Below are 22,920 nucleotides of genomic sequence, written 5' to 3'. Positions count from 1 at the left end.
TCTGCTGCGATAAATCATGGGCCTTAAGATGGAGGGGTGAGAAAAGGCCCCTCCCAGCTGCCTCCTGGGCCTGGGGTGAGAGCAACTTACGGAGCAAGACCAGGTGGCTGCCCCCAAATCCCTCCCAGCCTCAGCCTAAATGGAACTCCCAAACCAAGGGGGCACAGAAGGAACAGGGAAAGGCCTGATGGACCCCACTCTCTGGGTCAACTGGGAACCCCAGCACTTAGCACTGTTCCTTGTTTACAAAATGAGTCAAATAAAAGCACCTGCCATATAGGACAATGAGGACTGAGTGACCCCGTCACAGGAAGAATGCTCACAACTGGAACATAACAAGTGCTTAATACAAAAAGAATGATGCTTTCATGCCACAGAAAGGGTATACGTTACAGAAAGCTCATTCCAGAATGTCAAAAATCTTGAGTCTATGGAATCTTAGGCTGTAGGTTTGGTCTTCAGGTGTTGAAATAATTTCTCATTTATAATTTCTAATAAAGGAGCAATGTGCAAAAAAATAATCGTGCTCTCAGCCCAGCTTGGAGCTAGACATTGAGTGCTTGCAAAGTGGTACAAGACGTCGTCACCCTGTAAGAGGTTGGCAGATGTGGAAGTGAAGAAGTGAAAGTCGCTCAGCTGTGTCTGACTCTTTGCAACCCCGTGGACTGCAGCTGCCAGGCTCCTCTGTCCATGGGATTCTCCAGGCCAAAATACTGAAGTGGGCAGCCATCCTAGGACCAATTTGCTGACTCTGGTGGAATGACCGTTATCAGCTTTAATGAGCTATCAGTTATCTTACCCTATTCAAAAGTTAAATTTTAGAAGACAAAGATAAAGTGGCATCAGAAATGAAAAGACAATGTTTGCTGTCCATCCAGGAGGATTTTCTGGCCTGTGAGGGTCTCTAATCCATCCTGTGGAGACCCCAAAGTCTGATTCCTTGATACACAGCAGCTACCCGACCTCAAGCATTTACCAGCATTTACACCACTCCCACAGCTATTTTTCTGCATTGTCTTATCTACTCTGCACAACAGGTTTTGGGGAAGTTGAGACTCAGGTGATGTTACCTCCAAGTCACTCAGCTAGTAAGTGGCAGAGGCACAACTAGCACCTGGACTTGTTGGGCTCCAAGATGCAGCTCTTAACCCCACGCTAGTCTCCTTTCAAATGCCTTTCTTATTCTGGCCGTTTCCCTCCTCCGGAATACAGTGAACCAATCCTCCACTGCCAGGCAGAAAAGGGTTTCCCACCCACACAAGGCAAGGGGGCCTAAGGGAAGAAGTGAGATGACTGGAAGTTTCTAGCCAGGCACTGGGGGCAGTGTCGGGGGCGGGCTCCAGAGTTCTGGTTCCCAAGCCTGTTCATGCTACCAATCAATGTCATGTTCCAAGTCAAAGTATTTGGCTTCTAAAAAGACTTGGCTATGGATAAGGTTAATTAGCATTGATTCATGTGCCAAATACTGAAACCTAAAAATGTTTGGCTCCCTGTTCTCCTAAAGATTAGAACTGAGGGCTGAGGGCCTGGTGGGGAACAGATATGAAAGGGTTCCAGGAAGGTGTGAGCCCTACTAGTGGGAGACAGAGCCAGAACAAAGAGGGGAGACCAGCCACCTTCCCCGAGGGCCTCTGCAAACTCTCTGTTGGTGTCCCTGTCCAAAGCAGAGCTCCTCAACAAGCAGAAGGTGAAAAGGGGATGGCGGAGGAGGCTGTAGGGAGAGGACATGACTCTGGGCAGCCTTCCTGCCATCAGATCTTCACCAGGGTGCAGCACAGAAGGATCCGTAGTACCGTGGGAGGAAGTATTATAACATCAGGGGCATAGCCTGACAGACCCAAGTAACTGTGTGTCCTTGGGTAAGGCACTGAGCCTCTCTGGGCTTATTTTCTCATCTGTTAAATGGGTCTGTTGAGTGTCTTCTGTGCGCTAACCAGGGGCTCTTCTAGGCACTGGGGAATCAGCCAAAAGCATGGCAGATAAGGCTCTGCTCCCACGGAACTTGCAATCTAATTGGGGGAAGACAGACCATAAACAAGTAGGTAAATGAGTTAATTTTGGTTAGTGATAAGTGCTGTGAAGAAAATTAGAACACAGTTATGTGATGGAGTCACCAGGGCTGGCTACTTTAGAGTGGGGATAATCTCTGTGTTGTTAGGAAAATTAAGTGTATTAACATGAGAAATGTGCTAAGCCTAGAGCCTGCCAGAGAATAATCGCTTAGTAAATAACAGCCATCATCACCATCATCATCATGACCATCATTTTCTTAGAACCCCCAAATGAGAGTAAAGGGGACACACTGCCTGAGGTTCTTAAATTAACATCCTCTCCCAGCATCCTGTCTGTGAACAGGTTCCATGTCAAAAACAAAAGAGACAGTGTAATAACCCCTTGCCTTGACTTTCACATTCATTATCTCATGGAGCCTCCCAACATACATGATGTGTTATTATCTCTACTTTATAGACCAGAAAACAGACAACAGAGACTTTAGGTGACCTGTTCCAGGGGGACTGGCCCAGTGAGTTACAAATCCAGCCTCCTGGAATCTAATTCCATGACTAGTTGCTTTTCCACCAACCACTAGTTTCTAAGAAGAGATGCAAAAGAGAGGGAAAAAACAATAAAGCTGGGTGGCATCCATCCACCTAACCATCTATGCCTCATTTTAATAAATATTTGTCAATATTTATTGTACTACGTGCCAGACTTTGTCCTGGGCGGGCGAGACAATAAGATCTCTATTGTCACAGAGGTTGCAGTTTAGTGGCAGGCAAGACAAACATGACCACAAAAACAAATGGACAGCTACTATCAGGTGAAGAAAGCTATGAAGGGAAAGAAGCCAGAGGACTTCTGACCTGCTTCAACTTTGGGGAATAACTAGATGCTGGTTGAAAAGAGGAGTGGAGGGGAAGAAGAAATGTGGAGATGGGTGTGAGAGGATTTTTGACCTTCCAGATCAAAGGCAGGATCAAAGGCATAAGCCTGGGACAGCTCCCAGAGATTGTCCGCCTACTGTGTGCCAGGTGTGAGCCAGGGCTTTTGCATATGTCGCCTTGTTTCAAGGAAGGCCAGTCCACTGAGGAGGAAACTCAAGTGTGAGATTTGACAATCCCTCATATTTGCATAGTGTGTTATATTTTTCAATATGCTTCTCATACATTTGTCATCATCTCTGATCCTGCAATGCTCCCATAAGGTAGGGAGGGAGAGTATGACTATCCCCATTTGAACAGGAAAAATGAGCCACAGAGAAGGCCACCGGCTTGCCTAAGTCTACTTAGCTGGTATCTCATGGCGCCAGGCCTAGAACAGAGGGCTCTGTCTTCTAGCATCAAGAACCTTGACAAGGCTGTCTCCTCAGACACCTAGAGGGGTTAAGTGCCTACAGTGGTGAAGTATAGTTTCATCCCAAGTCCTTTCAGATTCTGAATACCCACAGCCTTCTGGCCAAGCCAACTTAAGAATCCTAATGGGACTAAGCAAATGTAAAGCTACTAGTTGAGGGATATTTTTTGGTGTTCCAGTTAGTGTGCAAAGAGACTTTAGAAATCTAGCCTCTCTTTTTTAGTTTCTGTTGTTGTTGTCTGCTTTGGCCACACCACCCAGCTTGTGGGATCTTAGTTCCCCGACCAAGGATGGAACCTAGGTGCTGAGCAGTGAAAGCACAGACTCTTAACCACTGGACTGCCAAGGAAGTCCCTAGAAATCTAATCTTTGGCAGCAACTGTGACTTGCCTAAGGACACACAGCACAGAGTAGGGCTGGGATTCAAGTCTCTTAGCTTCCTGTCCAGTACTCAGCTCAGTCACTACCTTATCTCAAAGGCATTTCTATGATTCAGAGATGGAAAAGTAAGGCCTCTGACTTAATTTTACAGAAGGGGGAAGAAAACTCACCACCAAGGGGGCAGCCTCAAGCCCCACTAAAGGAGGTCCCTGAAACAGGACTGATCCAGGCATCTGGGCCCCACTTTCCTCCAGCCTGAGGAGGAAGTGTTCCAGGGGCTGCCTGAGCTGGGTGTTGACACCCAGATACACCCAATGACTTGTCAAACCCTGTTGTAAGCCACACAGCTCATCAGCAGTGATCAATCACACTCACTAATTACCCATGGGGAGGCCCTGCCACAACTGCTCACAGAGGAATCATTTTTCAGTCATCCCCATGGAAGGTGTTCCCTGGGCATGACAGACCGCTCCAGGGTTGTTGTGCTTGCAAGTGGCCCATCTGGTTTCTGGATGCACAGGTTGTGAAATGTGCCCTGTCACCTGCTGGGGGCTCACTTGGGGGCCTCAATGGGGAAATGGCAGCGCTTAGGGAACGGCTCTACAATGACCCCAGTTTGAATGAGGAGGTTAGCAAGAATTGGGAACTTCTGAGGGCAGGGACAACATGGTATTTACCTTTGTAGTTATAGAGTGAGTGGGCCTCAGAGCTAGGCAGAGCTGGTCCCAGTTTCAGCTCGGCTATGACTATGTGACTTTACACTTGACCTCTCCACGCCTCAACTTTCTTACCAGTAAAAAATGGGAGAAGATGAGAGCAATAACATCAGTTACTGTGACAGCTATTATTCATTGAGGGCTTATCAAGGGCCAGATGCTGGCCCAACAATTTCAAGTCATTTATTGGTTTACTCTTCACACCTTTGTGAGCTATTACTGTTGGAAAATGCAAAGCGATAATGAAGGCAAAGTAATCAGCATAGTGCCAGCACATAATAACATGAATTATTCTTACTAATACTCACCCTGTGGGGTAGCCCCCAGAAAACTGCACAACAACTCACAGCCTCACTTTCTCCTTCTACTATTGACAGAAGGAGACCAGAGATTCTCAGATAAAGGGCTGAAAGCATCACCAGCTTCATCATCTGGATCCAGGTAGGCAAGTTAACTGAGAGCCATCAGGCTCCAGCCAACACTTTTAGCTGCATGTAAATTAATTATGTGCCATTTTCTAATTATACCAGAAACTCACTTTCTCCCCTTTGAAAATGGGGATGGGAATTTTTTTTTTCATGCTATATTCTCCTCTTGGTTTCCTGTCCAATTTTCCTAATTCTTTTCTGTTATTCAGTTGAGATGTGAACGAAGTGCACTCCATCTAGAGACCCAAGGCGCCACATCCCTTCATTCATTCATTCACTGTGTTGAACAGGCCTGGTACTGGGACACAAAGGTAAATACCATGCTGCTCCAGCCCTCAACAGTTCCCCATTCTTGCAAACCTCCTAGGAAGACCCAGTGAAATAACATCAAATATTGGTGAGAGCCTTTCCCTTCAAGACTTTCACTAGATCAGTTGCTCTGACCTTTTTAAAGAAGCAAAAGGAATGGGGTTGGAGGTGTGGGGTGGGGGGGTGGGTAGCCAGCCAGGATTATTTGTTCCATTTTATTAATGGAACAAAGTTTCCCTTGTAGCTCAATTGGTAAAGAATCTGCCTGCAATGCAGGAGACCCAGGTTTGATTCCTGGGTAGGGACGATCCCCTGGAGAAGAAAATGGCAACCCATGCCAGTATTCTTGCCTGGAGAATCCATGGACAGAGGAGCCTGGCAGGCTATAGTCCACGGGGTACCAAGAATTGGACACAATTTAGCAACTAAACCACCACCACCACAAATGCAAAAACTTGAGTTTCTGACAAGGGAAGGAAAGCAACTAAGTTATTTTATAAGTCAGGCCTTGTGCTTCTTCATTCTCATCCATGCCCTGTGAGGTGCATGAGGTGCATGACGTTACCTATGCAGAAACACTGACAGAGGTTAAAGAGCCCATCCAAAAGTTACCCACTCTGTACCTGGCAGGAAAAGTGAAAGGAAAGTGAAGTCACTCAGTCGTGTCCAACTCTTGGCGACCCCATGGACTGTAGCCTGCTAGGCTCCTCCATCCATGGGATTCTCCAGGCAAGAATACTGGAGGTGGTTGCCATTTTCTTCTTCAGGGGATCTTCCACAACACAGGGATCAAACCCAGGTCTCCCGCATTGTAGACAGATTCTTTACTGTCTGAGCCACCAGTGGCTCCTACCTGGCAGAGCTGGGCTCAAACACAGGTATGACTCCAGAGCAATGCTCTCAGCCTGCTGACTCAGCAACTACACTGCAGGTCAGCGTGGAATTGGGAAGCTCCTGCTTTCCCATCCTCTGCCAGGTCTTCTAGGCCAATGGTTCTTAAACTTGATCATGCATCAGAATCACCTGGAGGGCCTGTTAAAACACATATTGCCGAACCCCACCCCCAGAGTTTTTGATTCAGTAGCTCTAGGGTGGGGCTGAGAATCTGCATTTCTATGGAGTTCCCAGGTGATGATGATGATGACGCTGGTCCAAGGACCACACTTGGAGAATACCGTTTTTTTTTTATTTTTAAGGTGAACCAGTAATTCTTTTAAAAAATTATGACTCCTCCCTCTCCTCATTTCAAAAGTGACACAGGGTCACTTTGTAAAACACAATATATAAAAATGGAATATACAGAAAAATTGGAAGCAGAGACTAGAATTCACCTGCATTCCTCTGCTCAGAGATAAGCACAGTCAACAGTCGACAGTATCTCATCAGTTTTCAACATCCGTACTGGTGGGAAGCAGGGTGACACATTGGTGCAGAGCATCCTTTTGGCCCCTTATAAGATCCCAGCTCTTCAGCGAGATCCTGGGGAGCCTGGGACAAGCTGAAATCCCCTCACTTGCAAAACTATTTATACTCCCATCCTTCACTGAAGTGCTGGGAGGGTTACAGGAGATGATGATTTTATCAAATACCAGACCCTGTGCCCACTGTGAAGTCAGAGCTCAAATAAAAACTTGACTGTTACTTTTGTTTTAACCGAAGGGTGCTTCGGATAGCTCTTTGCGTTTTCAGCCCTGAGACTCTTTCCTTCCCGTCGTCCTCCGTGTGGACCGCTGAAGACCCTCTGGGCTCCAGGCACCGACCGGGGGCTCCTACTAGGAGAAGGCAGCAGACCAAATGGCAGGCGCCGCCGCCCTTAGGGTCGTCGCAGGGGCCTCTCGGCCCAGTCTGCCTGTTTTACAGCCCGGTCTTAACGAGGGTTTTTAACTTTTCATTCACCAGCAGCGTAGCCCTGACTTTTAATAACACGACAAAAATTTGCTCCTGGCAATCATGGTTTCGACCACAAAACCACAGCGGGAGGCGTTCCTGGTTAACTCTTTCAGCGCTGCAGGCAGTCTGGAGCCCAAGCGCGCTCTCTCGGAGCTTGGGTGGAGTGGCGGGGAGGCCTGAGGTCACAGACCGGGATGGGATGGGTCGAGTCCCCCTCCCACCCTCCCTTGAGGCTCTCCAAGCTTCGGGGAGGAAGATGGTTTCAGATTCAGACAGCTTCGGGGACGAAGACGGTTTCAGACGGCGGGGGGGGGGGGGGGGGGGGGGGGGGGGGCAGACTGCGGCTTGAGGGGAATCCTGGTGTGCCTCCCTCACTTCCCTCTCTTTCCTTCATTCCACAGACCTACTGCGTGCTGAATACTTAATCTCCACACCCTTCATTTCCTCAACGGACGGGGACGGGACGAGACAACACTGGCCAACCAGGTGTCCAATACACCCTCGCGCCCAACAAAGGTGCTTCTCCGAACAAGGCAGCCTGACTGCGACCCGTATAGCTCTCTCGTGGAGCTGTTTCCCGCGAGACGAGGGCGTCTGGCAGCGACTTCCGGCGCCGCCCCAGGATCCCTTGCGACCGTCTCCAGGCCCCGAGGCGCTGGGTAGGAACCCACGGGCTGGAGGCACCAGTGGTTTGTGGAGGGCTGGAGGCTGGCAGATGCGCCCAGCTCCAACCACATGAAAAGTCCCGTGCGCCCCACCTGCCAGCTGCCTTGAGCTGGCTTTTAACTCCACCGCTTGGCCTCCATGCCCGCCAAGAGCCGGCTTTCGATGTGGCCTAGTAATTGCCTCTCACATTTACGGAGCTCCTCCACCGGATCGGGTGGCCCACCTACGGGTGCCCACTGTTTTCCTGACCAGGTAGGTGTCTGTATCCTTACTGGTGAGACGAGGAAACTGAGGGTCAGGGAAGAGAAGCAAATTCACTAGGATCCTGAAGTTGCTAAGTGGCAGAATTTAGACTCTTGTGCAAGTCGGGCTTTTCCCACTACACCAGGGCCTGGCAAGAGGTGGTCATTCCTTCGGGATCAAGATGGATGCGAGGACCAGCTCTCTTTAATTGCACTTCTGGGGGCACGGCAGCAGCAAGACAAGTGTCCCCGGCACAAGCAGCTCAAAACTTGCAAGCCAAGCAGTGGATTCCGCTCCCAACCCCCCTTTATCAGCAAAGGCACTTGAGCCCCCAGGCACTGAGACTGTCATTGTAATCTTTAGTGATGACTTCAGACTCTGCCTGCAATTACTCAGCAGGCACAGGTTCCCCTCACCCCACCCCAACCCAACTCTGACTTCAGACTCAAATCATTAAGGAGGAGAAATGCAGAAAACCTTTTTGTTCAAGTAGCCCAGCTTCAAGACACTTAGCCCCTAAGGGACACCAATGAATATATTTCTGTCTGCAGTCTCTGCTGTGCTAACCAGCAGAGCTAAGTGGGATGGGACACATCAAATGTTTTTTGTTTTCAAAGTATAGAATAATAGAAAGCAAGAAATAATAGAATATTGAAAGAATAAATATTAGAAATATTATATTAGAATTATTAAAAATATTAGAAGTAAAGAATAACAGAAAGCAAGAAATGCTCATTGATTGGTTATTTTTGAATGAAGTAACAAAGGTATTTCAGATTGCTCCTTAACCAGGATTTAAACCAATTGCTTTTCTAAAGTTATTGGATACCCCAACAGCTCCATTAAGTGAGTACCAGTATGACCACAATTTACAGGTGAGGAAACTGACCCTCAGGTGAAGTGGCTTGGCCAAAGCCACACAGCTAATTAGTGGCAGAGCTGGAACTTGAACCTCGGTGTTGGCTTCATTGACCTGCTCTTATTCCAGTTGTTAACACATTATCAACCCCAAGAAGCCTATTCTAGAGAAATCTGATGGCCAGTGATTCTACCATGGACATAGATAGCTAACCCAGGAGAATCCAAGAGCTGACTGGTATCATGGAATCTTGTCTGCAGTCAGGTCCCACCACATGCTCTGCTGTTAGGTCTTCAAGTTCTTAAAATAATCTATTAAGGAGTAGCTAGGGAAAAAAAAGATTGTTCAATCCTTGACTCTGCCCTCTTACCTCTGAGGGTGGAAGGAAAAGGATAGTCTGTTTTAGGAGCCTGGTTTCTGCCAGCTTCCTAAACTCAGGTTACAGCAGCCCAGAATCCCAGCCTCATCCCACCTTCTCTGAGGTCTGGACCCCGAGCTGGGAGTCCATGGTAAAAGTATCAGCCAGCAGGGATTCTAAATCCCAGCTGTGGGCAAGAAGTTACCTGCGTCCTGTCAGGCAATAGAGATGACCTCACTGAAAACCACAGCTCAGCCTCCTCAGCCTTAGAACAGCCTCTGAATAAAGTCAACCACGTTTTATTGAATGCGTCTTCAGACCTTGGCTCTGTGCTAAGCATTTTACAGTTTATCACACTTAACTCTCAATAATCCTCCAGAACATTCTTGTACCCATTTTCTAGATGAGGAAAATGAAGCTCAGATCAATTCAATGACTTATCCAAATCAAGATCACACAGCGCACGAGGAGCTGAGCCTGGATTTGAACATAGGACAAACTGACTAAAGAGTGCGTATGTTTAACTAGCACACTTAACTTTCCCACTTGGGACTGTTCCAACAAGCAAGTCCCTTTAGAGAAACCCAACTCTCTGCCCAAGACAGTTCTTAGAACCACCTCAAAAAACTTCTTTAGGGCAAGAAAATGGAAAGCCTAGATGGGATTGGCCGCTGTCTCTAACTTCCAAGGCTCCTTCGAAGTATCAGAAAGTGGTGCCGAAAGCCTTCACAGTTTCAGTCCTGTGTTTCCCTACCTGTCTCGAAACTGCTCAGCAGAGAGAGAGGAGAGAGAGAGAAAAAAAAAAGATTTTCCCAGGGAAACACTCAGCTCTCGCTTGAGACGGGGCCTGCCTCAACACGCTACGGTGAGATCGTCAGCCCATTCATTTACCCTTACAAATTGCTCTGTGAATCTTGGCGCCGGTCTCCCTGCCCTTTCCCCTTCTAGAAACCCCATACAGTCTCCCCGCTCGGAGAACGCCAGGCATCCACGGTTGTTTACTCACTCAAGTTCATTCGACATCTTCCTGCTCCCAGGCTCCCAGGCTGGAACGATGGATCGGCACCCGGCACCGAGGCTCTGCTGACCGCTCGTCTCTAATTCTCGCCTGACACAGACATTCCCTGCCCAGGGAACTGTTTGATTTATGTTGAGGTTTCAGTGTGGGGATTCTGCTGACAGGTAGGTTCCCGGCAGCGCTGGCGCTGATTGGCTACAGGTACAGGTGCCGGCGACAGCAGGTATACCTCAACAGGTGCAGCTGTTAACTCTTGGCCTGCCGAGTTGGGGGCGGAGCCATGGGGGTGCTGGCTGGGTGGAACTGGCCAATTCCTTCCTTGGTGAGGAGGTGGGGGTGGAGATGAGGGAGGAGAAAAAAAAAATGCTGGAGAGAAGATAGCCAGAGGAAAAATACAGGGACAAACAGATACTTGGCTGCAGAAAATCTTGATTCCTGTTTCTAGTATCCTGGATACTTGGAACATTGGAACAGCCTTCCCCCCGCCCCTCCCCACCACCACCCTGCCAAATTCCCTTGGCCTCCTCCCCTAACCAGCATCTCTACTTCACAGCCACCAGGGAATTCCCAAAGGCAAGAGCAGATCTTTCCCTGTGGGCTTCTGTGCAAGTCCCCTTTCTTTTTTCCTAAAGCTCTCCCTTTAAGAGAAAGCTTATTTCTGAATAGTCTTTTACAGTTATTCAGCAACCCACTGTGGTAGCTATTAGCACGCTCTCTTCCTCTCCCAACACACACACACTTCACAGGTGAGGAAATGGAAGCCCGAGGGTAAACGTGACTTGCCCAAGGGCATGAGCTAGTGAGTGTCAGAGCCCAGATCTGAATCTTCAGTCATCTCACTCCACATGTGGCTGTCCCTTTGAGCTGAAGTCACTGGCCTCAATTCAGCAGACATGTATGGAACACCTAATGTGTGCCAGGCCCTCCTTTGGGTTCCGGGGAGACAGGCCAAAAAGACAGGGTCACTGCTCTTAGAGTTTATGATCTTGTGTGTGTGTGTTGGTGGCTGGGAGTGGGGGTATAGGATGCAGGCAGCCTTTTATTTGGTGTAATACAGATCTGAATGAGATGTCAGCAAACCACATACCTCTGGCCAGCACACAAGGGATGGAAAAGTTGAAGTCGGTCACCTTCGAAACCTTTAGCTAGCCAGTCATTTCCCAATCTCCAGTAAGTGCTTCATTCTGCACTGGAAACGCAGGAGAAATCTGTTGCCTGTTAGACGAAGTAATTGTGGAATGATTGCCATGAGCTGTCTTCCATAAAGAACAAGGTTGGTAAACCCAGAAGATCCACAAACAAACATGACAATGCTAGAACTTTTTATAGAGCTTCCACCACGAATCTGAACTGAAGTCTAAGCCAGTCTTGGTATCTTTTGTTTTCCTCTCTCTTTCTTTCTTTTCTCCTCCCCACCCCCGGCCTCCCACCTGCCCCCTCTCCCCCCCACCCCCAACACCTTTTGACACATCATTCCTTTGCTCTGTCTTCCTGAGAGCCTCAGCTTGGCCCACTCCTTTCTCTCTCAGGGAAAGGCGGGGTTTCAGCTACTCCTGCCAGTCTGATGGAGGTTTTCAAGGTAAGGCCAGAATCCAGAGGAGCCCTCTTGAGGTGTGGTCAGGCCTGTGGAGAGAGGATACTGGGTTTGAGAATTGTCAGAGGTTGGTTCCTCGCTGGAAGCTATGTTGGGGATAATGGAGGGGGTCCTGACAAATAACAGTAAATAATGATAATTGCTAGTGAAGCTACCTCCTCAGAGCAGGCCTCTCCCGCCACCCTTGTTAAAGTAGACATTCAGTCACTGTATCACATCACTTAATTCTGGCTCTCTGAACCCCTTGTGACTTTTGGACATCTCTCTAAATTGTTTATTGTCTTTTGGCCCTTCTTCTAGAATGTAACTCTGTAGGAGGAGAGACCTTGTCTGGGTCATGTTGAATCTCCAGCGCCTTCCACTGTGTCTGGCACACGGTAGGTGCCCGGCATACCTCACACGTCAAGTGTTGTGCTAAGCCTTTGCATACCTTGTCTCATCCTTAAAACCACTGTATGCCATAGGCCCTTGTATTATCCCTGTTTTAGAGATGAGGAGAAGGAGGTATGAAGTGATTAAATAAGTTCCTCAAGCTGCATGGCCTAGGAGTGGTAGCGCTAGAGTTGGGATCTGATCAGAGAGCAGAGCCTGGATGCCCAAGCCCTTGGCAGGGGTTATTGGTGGCAGGAGGGCCATTTGGTGCCAGTTGTAACTGCAAAGCTTAGTACCGCCCGAAGGATGGCACACTTGTCTGTGTCCCTGTCTGCCCGCCTCCTGGAAGGCTGTGAAGTTTCTTTCAGCTGTGTTGCAACTCACAGGTAAAGGGCCATGGGGGTGACTCACGCTGGCTGGGCTCAGGTGGAGACTGGGAACCCAGGCAGCGTGTCTGTGCTCGCTGGGCTTTTTAAATGGGTCTTCTCTCTCTACACCTCTGGATCGTGCCTCTTTAATCTCCCTCACCCATCTACGGAGATCAGCAGGTCGTGGGGCAGAGGGTTTTTAACGTCTCCACACACGGAATGCTCCAGAAGGCACGCTGGATGAGATGGAGGGACTTGTGGTCCAGGGGAGGTCGGCAGGGTACGATGAGCCAGTTTATAAGGTCTCTAGGACCCTCCAGCAGAAGCTAAGCCTCCCAGTATGGGGCATGGGCTGTTCTAGGCCTTCACTGAAGGATTCAGAGATGCCAGGTTTTTTAGAGACGCTACCCAAGCTTTGCCCCCACTCCTACCCCTTTCCTACTCCTGTGTGGCATGGGCACGGCCCAGGGCTCAGCTGGGCTGGCATCTCTTCCCCTTCTTGGATTGGCCCAGTTCTTGGTTTCTTGGCAGAGGAGATTGAAAACAGAGACTCACCAATCATATGTGACATAATGATTGTATTCACAATAATAACAGTAAGTAATGATGACTGCAATTTATTTCCTGTTTGTGTATTGCAAGCATAGTGCTAAAAGTTATCTGTGCTATCTGTCAGTATTACTCTGAGACTGGAGGACCTGGGTTCAGATCCCAGCCCCACCATCTACTAGCTGTGTGATTTTGGGCAAATGACTTAAGCGTTCTGAGCTTGTTTCCTCACCTATAAATGGTTATAAAAATAGTATCCCCTTCGTGAGGTTATTATGAGAATTAAATAGGATAATGTATATGAAGTGCATTGTTGTTGTTTAGTCACTCAGTAGAGTCCAACTCTTTGCAACCCCGTGGACTACAGTCCATGTAGTCCAGGCTCCTCTGTGCATGGGATTTCCCAGACAAGAATATTGGAGTGGGTTGCCATTTCCTCCTCCAGGGAATCTTCTGACCCAGGGATCAACCCTGTGTCTCCTGCATTGGCAGGCAGGTTCTTTACCAGGGAGCCCCCAGGGAAGCCTGCCTGGCACATTGTTGTTGTTTAGTCGATAAGTCGTGTCCAACTCTTGGTCACTCCGAGGACTGCAGCACTCCAGGCTCCTCTGTCCTCCACTGTCTCCCAATAATTTGCTCAAATTCCTGTCCATGAAGGCTGGGAGAGATTGATGGCAAAAAGGAAAGGGGATGGCAGAAGACGAGATGGTTAAATGGCTTCACCGACTCAGTGGACATGAATTTGAGTCTGGCACATAGCACTAAGTAATTGTTAGGAAAGTTTTTGCTCCAAAATCATGGCAGTTGGTGACTGCAGCCATGAAATTAGAAGATGCTTGCTCCTTGGGAGAGAAGTTATGACCAACCTAGACAGCATATTAAAAAGCAGAGACATTACCTTGCCAAAAAAGGTCCATCTAGTCAAAGCTATCATTTTTCCCACAGTCATGTATGGATGTGAGAGTTGGGCCATAAAGAAAGCTGAGTGCCGAAGAATTGATGCTTTTGAACTGTGGTGTTGGAAAAGACACTTACTTGAGAGTCCCTTGGACTGCAAGGAGATCCAACCCGTCCATCCTAAAGGAAATCAGTCCAGAATATTCATTGGAAGGACTGATGCTGAAGCTGAGACGCCAATACTTTGGCCACCTGATGGGAAGAACTGACTCATTTGAAAAGACCCCGATGCTGGGAGGATTGAAGGCAGGAGGAGAGGGGGACAACAGAGGATGAGATGGTTGAATGGCATCACCGACTCAATGGAGATGAGTCTGAGTAAACTCCGGGAGTTGGTGATGGACAGGGAGGCCTGGCATGCTGCGTCCGTGGAGTCACAGAGTCGGACACGACTGAGCGACTGAACTGAACTGAAAGGTCAGGACCACTGAGTTAGGTGACTGCTGAGAGCCGGAGCTGCTTGCATGTCTCTGCAGCTTATGCCCTGCACAGTCCCGGCGCTGTTTACAGTAGGGGCCTTGCAGTGTTCGGCGTGAATGCCCTGCTGACAGCCCTTCCTTTTCTAACACGTTAAAACTATGGTTGTTCCACACTTAATGGCAATTTGTTGACCTATATAAAAACATGGAAAGGACAAATACCCAAATGTCAACAGTAGTCCTCTGTGGGTGCCAAAATGACAGAATTCTATTTATTTATTTAGTTTGTTTGGCCTTATGGCGGCTTGTGTTATCTTACATCCCCAACCAGGGATCTTAGTTCCACGATGAGGAATTGAACCCAGGCCCACAGCAGTGAAAGTGCAGAGTCCTAACCACTGAACCACCGGAGAATTCCCCAAGATGATGGAATTTTAATTGTTTCCCTATCCTTCTCCCCCCCCACCAAATTTTCTCCATTGATTGTGCTTTTGTGATTAGGAATTATAAACAGAATCCCAATTTAAATGTCATTCAGTTCAGTTCAGTCATGTCTGACTCTTTGCGACCCCATGGATGCCAGGCCTCCCTGTCCATCACCAACTCCCGGAGTTTACCCAAACTCATGCCCATTGAGTCGGTGATGCCATCCAACCATCTCATCCTCTGTCGTCCCCTTCTCCTCCTGCCCTCAATCTTTCACAGCATCAGGGTCTTTTCAGATGAGTCAGCTCTTCACATCAGGTGGCCGAAGTGTTGGAGTTTCAGCTTCAGCATCAGTCCTTCCAATGAACACCCAGGACTGATCTCCTTTAGGATCGATTGGTTGGATCTCCTTGCAGTCCAAGGGATTCTCAAGAGTCTTCTCCAACACCACAGTTCAAAAGCATCAATTCTTCGGCACTCAGCTTTCTTTATGGCCCAACTCTCACATCCATTCATGACCACTGGAAAAACCATAGCCTTGACTAGATGGACCTTTGTTGGCAAAGTAATGTCTCTGCTTTTTAATATGCTGTCTTGGTTGGTCATAACTTTCCTTCCAAAAAGTTATGTCTTTTAATTTCGTGGCTGCAATCACCATCTGCAGTGATTTTGGAGCCCCCAGAAATTAAGTCAGCCACTGTTTCCACTGTTTCCCCATCTGTTTGCCATGAAATGATGGGACCAGATGCCATGATCTTAGTTTTCTGAATGTTGAGCTTTGAGCCAACTTTTTCACTCTCTTCTTTCACTTTCATCAAGAGGCTCTTTAGTTCTTCTTCACTTTCTGCTATAATAAATCAAAATAAATGCCTTTTGACTAAATGGTCATCATGTCCCATTCTTCCTGGAGTAAAAGTGGAGATAAAGATAATAAAAGCTCAGAGTCCTTGCTCAGAGCTTCCCTATAAGATGCATGAATGGAGAATAGGGCTGTCCAACCTGAAAGCTCTAGGCAGTGAATTCAGGAATCAGATCAGATCTTAATTAGAATTATTATCATTTATTGAGCACTTACTCTGTGATGCTTTCTTTAAATGCTTTGTTCATTCCTCTCTGCAAAACGGTATCATGTTATTCATTCCAGACAGACAACTTCCAGAGTATTGAGCAAGTTACTAAAGGAGTAATTCCAGAGTCAGCTGCCTGAGACCTTGGACAAGCAACTTCACCTCCTCATTACTCAAATTTCCTCCTCAGTGAAATGATCACTACGAGACTTAAGGGAGATAACACGGTGTCCTTAGTATGTGCCAGGCACAGTTCTAGGTGTGTTAGGTACATATCAAGTAATTGTCTTGAGTCCTGTGGCATAGTTGTCATAATTTTCCCCATCTTACAGAGGAGGAGCGGCCTTAGAAAAGTGAGGTAACTCATCAAAGATCACTTGGCTATCTACCTAGTAACCAAGTAGGATCAAATCAATCTCTACATGACCCCAAAGCCATGGGAACAGTCCTTTCAACCTCCTACATTCCCATTTGGAACAAAGTCATGGATGGATGGATGGGTAGAAGGAAAGAGGGAAGGAAGGAAGGAAAGTAGATAGGTTGGTTGATAGCACTTACAAGATAAGGAAGGATTTGTTAGTGTTTGGACTGCAGAAACTATACAAGGAAAAACCTCACTTGGCACTTTGTCCCAGATCTCAACAAGTGTTCAAGAAATATTTGTTGAATAAATGAAAAATGAACAAATGTGTATAATTTACACGAGGTCATTGACATTCTGGCATATCAGCTGTTGCCTTCTGTCCCCACCCCCAAGGAAAGACCTCCAAAGTTTGAATCCCTGCCCTTCCTGTTATTAGCATATACCTTTGGGCCAGTGACTCAGTGTAAATTTCAGGGTCCCCATCATTCCTCAGTGGGATTGATCTGCAGCGTAAATAAGATCTCCATGTAGAGCTAATGGCCACGAGTAGGAAGCTGAGCACCCAGCTTAGAAAGGGATCCCCAGCCAACACCTATTACCAGCCTGACTACACAGTTTATGGCACTCAGCACTCAACCTTCCTTAAAAACAGTTCCTTCAGGGAATTCCCTGGTGGTCCAGTGGTTAGGATTCAGCATTTTCATTGCTGAGGCCAGGGTTCAATCCCTGGTCTGGGAAATAAGATCCAGCAAACTGCTCGGTGCAGTCAGGAGAAAAAAAAAAAAAGCCTCTTCTATGTGTAAAGCTCTTTTCAGTTTACATAGTGTTTTCCTATGGTTTATCTTCTCTGATAAAGGCACAGAGAGGTAGGGCCAGAATATTATCACTGGCCCCACATGACACAAACTGAAGCTTAAAGAAAACACCCCTACTTAAGCAAAGGAGTTTGGATTGGAACTTCAGATTTGGGACAAAGCATCACCATAGATACCATTATGGATCCTGTGGGTACCGTGATACTGTCCTAGGTGTGCACCTAAAGACCTATGTCATCCTGATATTCTTCTCTACTCCATCACTGGACTTAAGTGGAGGGACAGACCACACACCCGACAGAGAATATAGCCCTAACTAGAAGGCATGGAAGTTGTACTCATGAAAAATCAGGACAAGGAGTGGGCAGCCTCCAGGCCCTTTTACACTCTGTACTTTAGATTTTTATCACAGTTCGGCCAATTACACCACCTACATTCCTTCTGAGAGGAATGGAAGGGCATGAGGAATCATGGGGTCTAAAGTCATCCTGAGAGCTCCCTTAAAAGAAAAAAAAAAAAATCTGGAAACAGAGAAGCAGGTCCCACCCCACCCCCACCCCCCCCCACTTATCAAGTTGATAAAGATGAAAGAAAATGGTGTTGGCAAGGGTGAGAGAAAGCAAGCTCTCTCCTTGCTGGAGGGAGTGTGAATCAGTCCAGACTGGAGTTAGATTTCAACTCATCCTTTGATCTTACATTTTCGCTCATAGGAATTTATCCTAAGCAAATAATCTGTGTGCGGAGAGTTATCTGCAAGGATACGCATCAGAGCATTGTTTATAATTCTGAAAAATTAGAATTAATATAAATACCCTTCAGCAGAGAGACTCGGTAAAGTAAATTAAGATCCTTGAATATAGATGGATATTGAGTCACAGTTCAAAAGGATGCTACAGAAGGCCCCTTAACACCGTGGAAATTACTTCCTGTGCTTGCAGCACAATTGTTAGCATTTTTGAGCCTTTACTGTGTCCGAGGCTCTGAGCTCAGTTATTTAGTCTCATTTAATCCTCACAACCACCAAGTGAAGTAAGGACTATTATCTTTATTTTACAAACAAGGGAAGTGAGGCCTAGAAGTAAAATGTCTGGTGGTGGTTCAGTCACTTGGTCGTGTCCAGCTCTTTGTGATCTCAAGGGCTGCAGCACACCGGGCTTCCCTGTCCTTCACCATCTCCCGGTGTTTTCTCCACCCAAGGTCATTTCCAGGGGGGTCTCTGAGCCGGTTTCGAATGAACCTGGATCTCATTCCCTACTTTTAAGTCTTTCAGCTACTCTTTACCTTTAGTAAATGAGTCCTTTCCTATTTTTAAAACCCATTTCCTTGAGTGGAGAAAGAATAGGAAAGATACACACTAGAGAGTATAGGGGTGGTAGGATCAGGGTGATTTATAGTTTATTCTTTTTGTATATCTTTCAACATTATTTCTCCCATTAATAGAAAAAAAAAATAGACTCTTTATAGTTATTAAGGAATAGCAAGTCAGAGAAGGCTTATCCCTGAACTGAGAAGGAAGAAGCTGCCGGACTGCTATCTGGAGATTCTTTCTCTGTTGCCAGGAACCAGCCAGAACAGGAGTCAGCCAGAGAGAGGAGTGCCAGGAAGAATGTGGCTGCCGTCCGGGAAGGAGAGGACCCACTGGAAGGAACAGAACCCAGCCGGCTCAGCCCCTGAGGCTCACTCTCTCCAGGGACCTGGCCTCGGGCCCTAGTAGCCCACCTTCTACCACGGTGGGCCATCACCAGCCCACTTCAGAAAAAGGCCATTAAACCAGATACTGCCCACTTCCAAATAAAAGAGAGCTTCAAATAAAAGTAAATGAGAAGCACCATAGTCCCTACCACCACCCTGACAAGCAAGGCTGAAAATACATTTCCTTCTGTATTTCATCTATCTGAAGGGTCACCCTGGGGACTTGGGTATTCAGATGACAGTCTCCTTGAGAGAATGTCCAAGGCCTGGTTTGGACAGAGAGGATCCTGGACCCCCAGTGCTGAATAGAAGTGAGTGTCTGGGGTCAGGGCTGCCATCCTAGGTTAGAGGGAGGTGGGGTAGGATGGGGTGGTTGGGACAGGTGTGGCCTGCTCCAGGCTCAGGGAGGTTCAGATAGGCACAATTAACCCATAAAGTCCTTTCCTTTTCCTTAAGGGTTTTCCTTCTAAGGCTGCCTCTGATGTTTGTTTAGATCTCATCTCACTGGAGGAGGGTGTAGTAGGAGGGGAGGGGATTTGCTCCCAAGCTCTATACCTTCTGGGGAAGGCAGAGGCCACACGGTCAGAGGTTAAGTGCTTGACCTTGCTCTTTGAGGGGAGGGTTTTTCTGAATCCTCCGCTGGCCTGCCCAGAAGACTTTCTCAAGTGTCTCAGTTGGGGTTAAGATGGTGAAGCAGTGGGGCAAGGAAAGAGGAATAGTTCAGAAACTGGCCTGGAGGGACCTGTGGACCATATCTTACACCAAGATCAGGTCCCTCAGGCAGGCAGTTAACTCGAAAGGTCAGCAACCACTCACCACCCCTCACTTGCGCCAACTTACCTTTAAGCCTGTGCTCCAGACAGGCTGCCCATACGGCCTGGCCACGTGTCCTGCGACAACGTGGCCAGCTTTCCCTCCTCGACCAGACTCATTTATTTGGCTCTATCACCCCCGCCCCAATTGCTCTGGAATGCAGTTGTGTTCACATGTCAATTCGTTTGTTCATTCAGTGAGTATGGAGACTTACTTCATGATTCAGTTCAGTCACTCAGTCGTGTCTGACTCTTTGTGACCCCATGGACTGCAGCATCTCCCTGAGTTTGCTCAGACTCATGTCCATCGCATCAGTGATGCCATCCAACCACCTCATCCTCTGCCGTCCCCTTCTCCCGCCTTCAATCTTCCCCACCATCAGGGTCTTTTCCAATGAGTCGGTTCTTCATATCAGGTGGCCAAAGTACTATTATAATGATTTTTTTTAAAAATTTCATCATTAAAAATTACAATTTTTATAATTTTTGAACACAAAATTTTTGAACACATAACTATATACCAGACTGGGCTAAGCACGTTACCTGCCCTGTTTCACTCAATCCTTGCAGCTGCCCAAAGACCGAGGTACAGTCATCACCTCTGCTTTATAGGTATGGAAACAGGCTTAAAGGAGTGAAGGAATTGAGTGACCAAGCCAGGATTTGAACCCAGGCTGTTTGGCTCATAAATTCAGTCCCTGAACCACCACTTTCTGTTGCCTGAAAAAGCAGTCATTCAGTGAACTTAGTGAGGACCAGCTCTGGCCAAGCATCTATACACAAGGGTGGGGAGAGAAATGAATAATGTGTCTCTTTCTGCCCACACGGAAACCTGGTGGGTGAACCTTCATCAAATTCATCTATTGGGGAAAACCTTTCCACCTTTCTCTGTCACTGTAGTTTTGTAAAATTGGTTTTACTCTCAGATAACAGTGATTCATGTGTGTTGGAGGATTCCGTGAGAGTTCACTGTAATCTACAGATGCACCTGCCTCGGCACACAGACATACAGGACAAAGCACATCTAGTTGAGAACTTAGATTCTGGAGATGAGCTACTTGAGTTCAGATCTTGACTCTGCCGTTTACTACCTGTGTGACCTTGGGCAAGTCCTTTGATCTCTTTGATCCTCCGTTTCTTCATCTTTAAACTCCTGCTTTGTAAGGTTTTACATGAGGTAACACATGCAAAGCATTTACACCACTCTTGTACACTCAGTCCTAATGATGTAAGCTATTGTTGCTATCATTAGGGATGGGCCTATCTGGCCTCCCCAGTGAAACAGTGCATTCCTGTCTTGTCTCTTCCTTTGCTCCTGCCACCCAGGACACTCAGCCCAAGGCAGGTGTGCCTGGGAGTTAGTCACCAGGCTCCCCAGCCTCACAAGGGACGTGAGCATGAATGTTCCCCTCTGCCCAGGCGCCTCTGAAATCTGACTCATGCCTCGGCAGCTCTCTCTAAAGAGAGATTTCCTTCAGCCTCAACCCACTCCCCTTTCGCAATAAACTCAGTCCTTCGTACCCTCCTAGGTCATGTGCCGATCCCCAGTTTTACCCATTGATGGACCCTAGGGAAATCTCCCTGGAGATCAGACTCCAGGCAGTTGATAGGCAGATGATAGAGACTTGACTCTCTAGCCAGTGGCTTTGACTGTTTGTACTTCCAAATTCCTAGTGGTCTCTGGATTGACTGATGACCCAGTTTAGGGTCACAGCATTTCATTTGGCCACCCTTGGACTAAGTGACAACTCAGAAACAAGCACCGTCTGGATGGGACAAGCTCGGGAGCTTATATCTGTTTCACTGTCTTACACTCCCCAGTCCCTGGGGGTTCCCTGAAGCCCGTGAGGTGGTTTGGGGGTATTGAAAGTGAAGGCTGTCAACTTAAAAGGCTGGTTGTGCCTTAGATAGTTTCCTGTTAATGGTGCCCAGCTCCAGGTCTCAAGACCCAGGTTCAAAACCTGGCTCAGCCTTTTGAGCATTTTGACTCAGCTGGGACCCTGAACTTCATAACTTGCTTCTCAGAAGTCTGTTTTCTCATCTGTAAAATGGGAATAATAATATTATTTACCTGATAGGGTGGTTATGAGGATTAAATGCATGTGAAGCATTTAATATAGTGCCTGGCACATAGTCCTGTTGTTAGGCAATGAGGGAGAAAGTTCTGGACCCAGAGTCAAGAGATTGGGGTATGAGTCCCAGCTCTGCTACTCACTGGCTGTGTAGACCGTAGGCAAGTTAACTCCCCATCTCTGAGTTTCTTCAACTGAGAAAGAAAGTTTTCGGTTTGAAGGCCAGTTGGGTTCTTTCTAGCTGCTTTATATCTGTGAACTGTGACTTGGAAGATACATATTAAAAAAAAAAAAAGGAAAAAAAAGTGAGTACCAGATGTTTTCATCTGCCAAAATTACATTTCACAGATCCCAGGACCCTTGACACCATCCTCAAAAGCCACCCCATCCAGCAGCCTCTAGGCTGAGCCTTCTCAACCCAAGGAATGGTTAGAAAGACCCCAAGAAGCCTACCCGAGGCACAGCCAGGCCTCAGGGAAGAAAGCAAAGCGGGCATCACAGTGAATCACATCACAATGAACCAGCCAGCCCCCAACATCATACCCCAGGATTTTACCCTTCTGTGCCTTAGGCAAGAGTCTAATCAGAAAGGATTAGTTTATGGCAAGGGATGTTTCCTCTGTAGCCTGAAAATGTTCTGATCTGTTGTAAAACAGGCCCTGCCAGGGAAATAGAACCGTTTCTTTTTGGTCTAGTGACCTCTGACACTACCCCCTTCCTGGCCCGCCTGGCTGTCTCAGCCACCCCCTGCAGGAGACAAAAGCTGGGAAAGGAGGCGGCGGCCAGCATCCCTAAGGACTGGGGAGTCCCTCCCCAGAGGGTCTCCATGAGTGCGGAGTCCCACTGAGTTATTCTTATGCTCTGTTTGAAGCCTCAGGGGGATGAGCTGGGTGGGATTTGCCGAAAATGAAAAGCAGTTTGTTTCAACTGGTTCTACCAGTTTTTACCCTCTACACTTAGCCATTTTAATGTAACAAATTTACCTTTACAGAGACAATGGATCTAAGAGGAATTTGTTGGTGGTAACTAGCAAACAGAGGGACCTTTTATGAGTACCCAGCATTGTGCCAAACATCTTACATCCATTGTCTTACTTAAAAAATTACTGGCTTCACAGTGGGGAAAAAAATATGGTTTTAATTTTTCAGGTGAGAAAACTGAGGTCCAGAGAAGTAAAGTGATTTGCTCAGA

The 22,920-nt window shown here is 47.4% G+C and overlaps 1 protein-coding gene, 1 long non-coding RNA gene and 1 other non-coding gene across 3 annotated transcripts in view; 2 read left to right on the top strand and 1 right to left on the bottom strand.

The window, feature by feature from the left end:
* Positions 1 to 10,440, bottom strand: part of GRHL3 (grainyhead like transcription factor 3) — a 35,912-nt gene extending 25,472 nt beyond the window's left edge. Inside the window, exon 1 of the mRNA XM_043909249.1 lies at positions 10,211 to 10,440. Within this exon, the coding sequence (XP_043765184.1) occupies positions 10,211 to 10,227 (17 nt within the window). The 5' untranslated portion in view covers positions 10,228 to 10,440. The remainder of the gene's footprint in view (positions 1 to 10,210) is intronic.
* LOC122698348 lies at positions 7,403 to 19,033 on the top strand. Its single transcript, XR_006342316.1, has 3 exons — positions 7,403 to 7,996; positions 10,242 to 10,386; positions 18,713 to 19,033. It is a non-coding gene; the product is annotated as an uncharacterized LOC122698348 (long non-coding RNA).
* Positions 17,005 to 17,076, top strand: TRNAE-UUC. The gene has a single exon. It is a non-coding gene; the product is annotated as a tRNA-Glu (tRNA).
* Positions 19,034 to 22,920: the final 3,887 nt, after the last annotated feature.

This window comes from Cervus elaphus, chromosome 8 (genome assembly GCF_910594005.1).
Source record: "Cervus elaphus chromosome 8, mCerEla1.1, whole genome shotgun sequence".
Lineage (NCBI taxonomy): Eukaryota > Metazoa > Chordata > Mammalia > Artiodactyla > Cervidae > Cervus > Cervus elaphus.
This window is presented reverse-complemented; position numbering and strand designations above follow the sequence as displayed.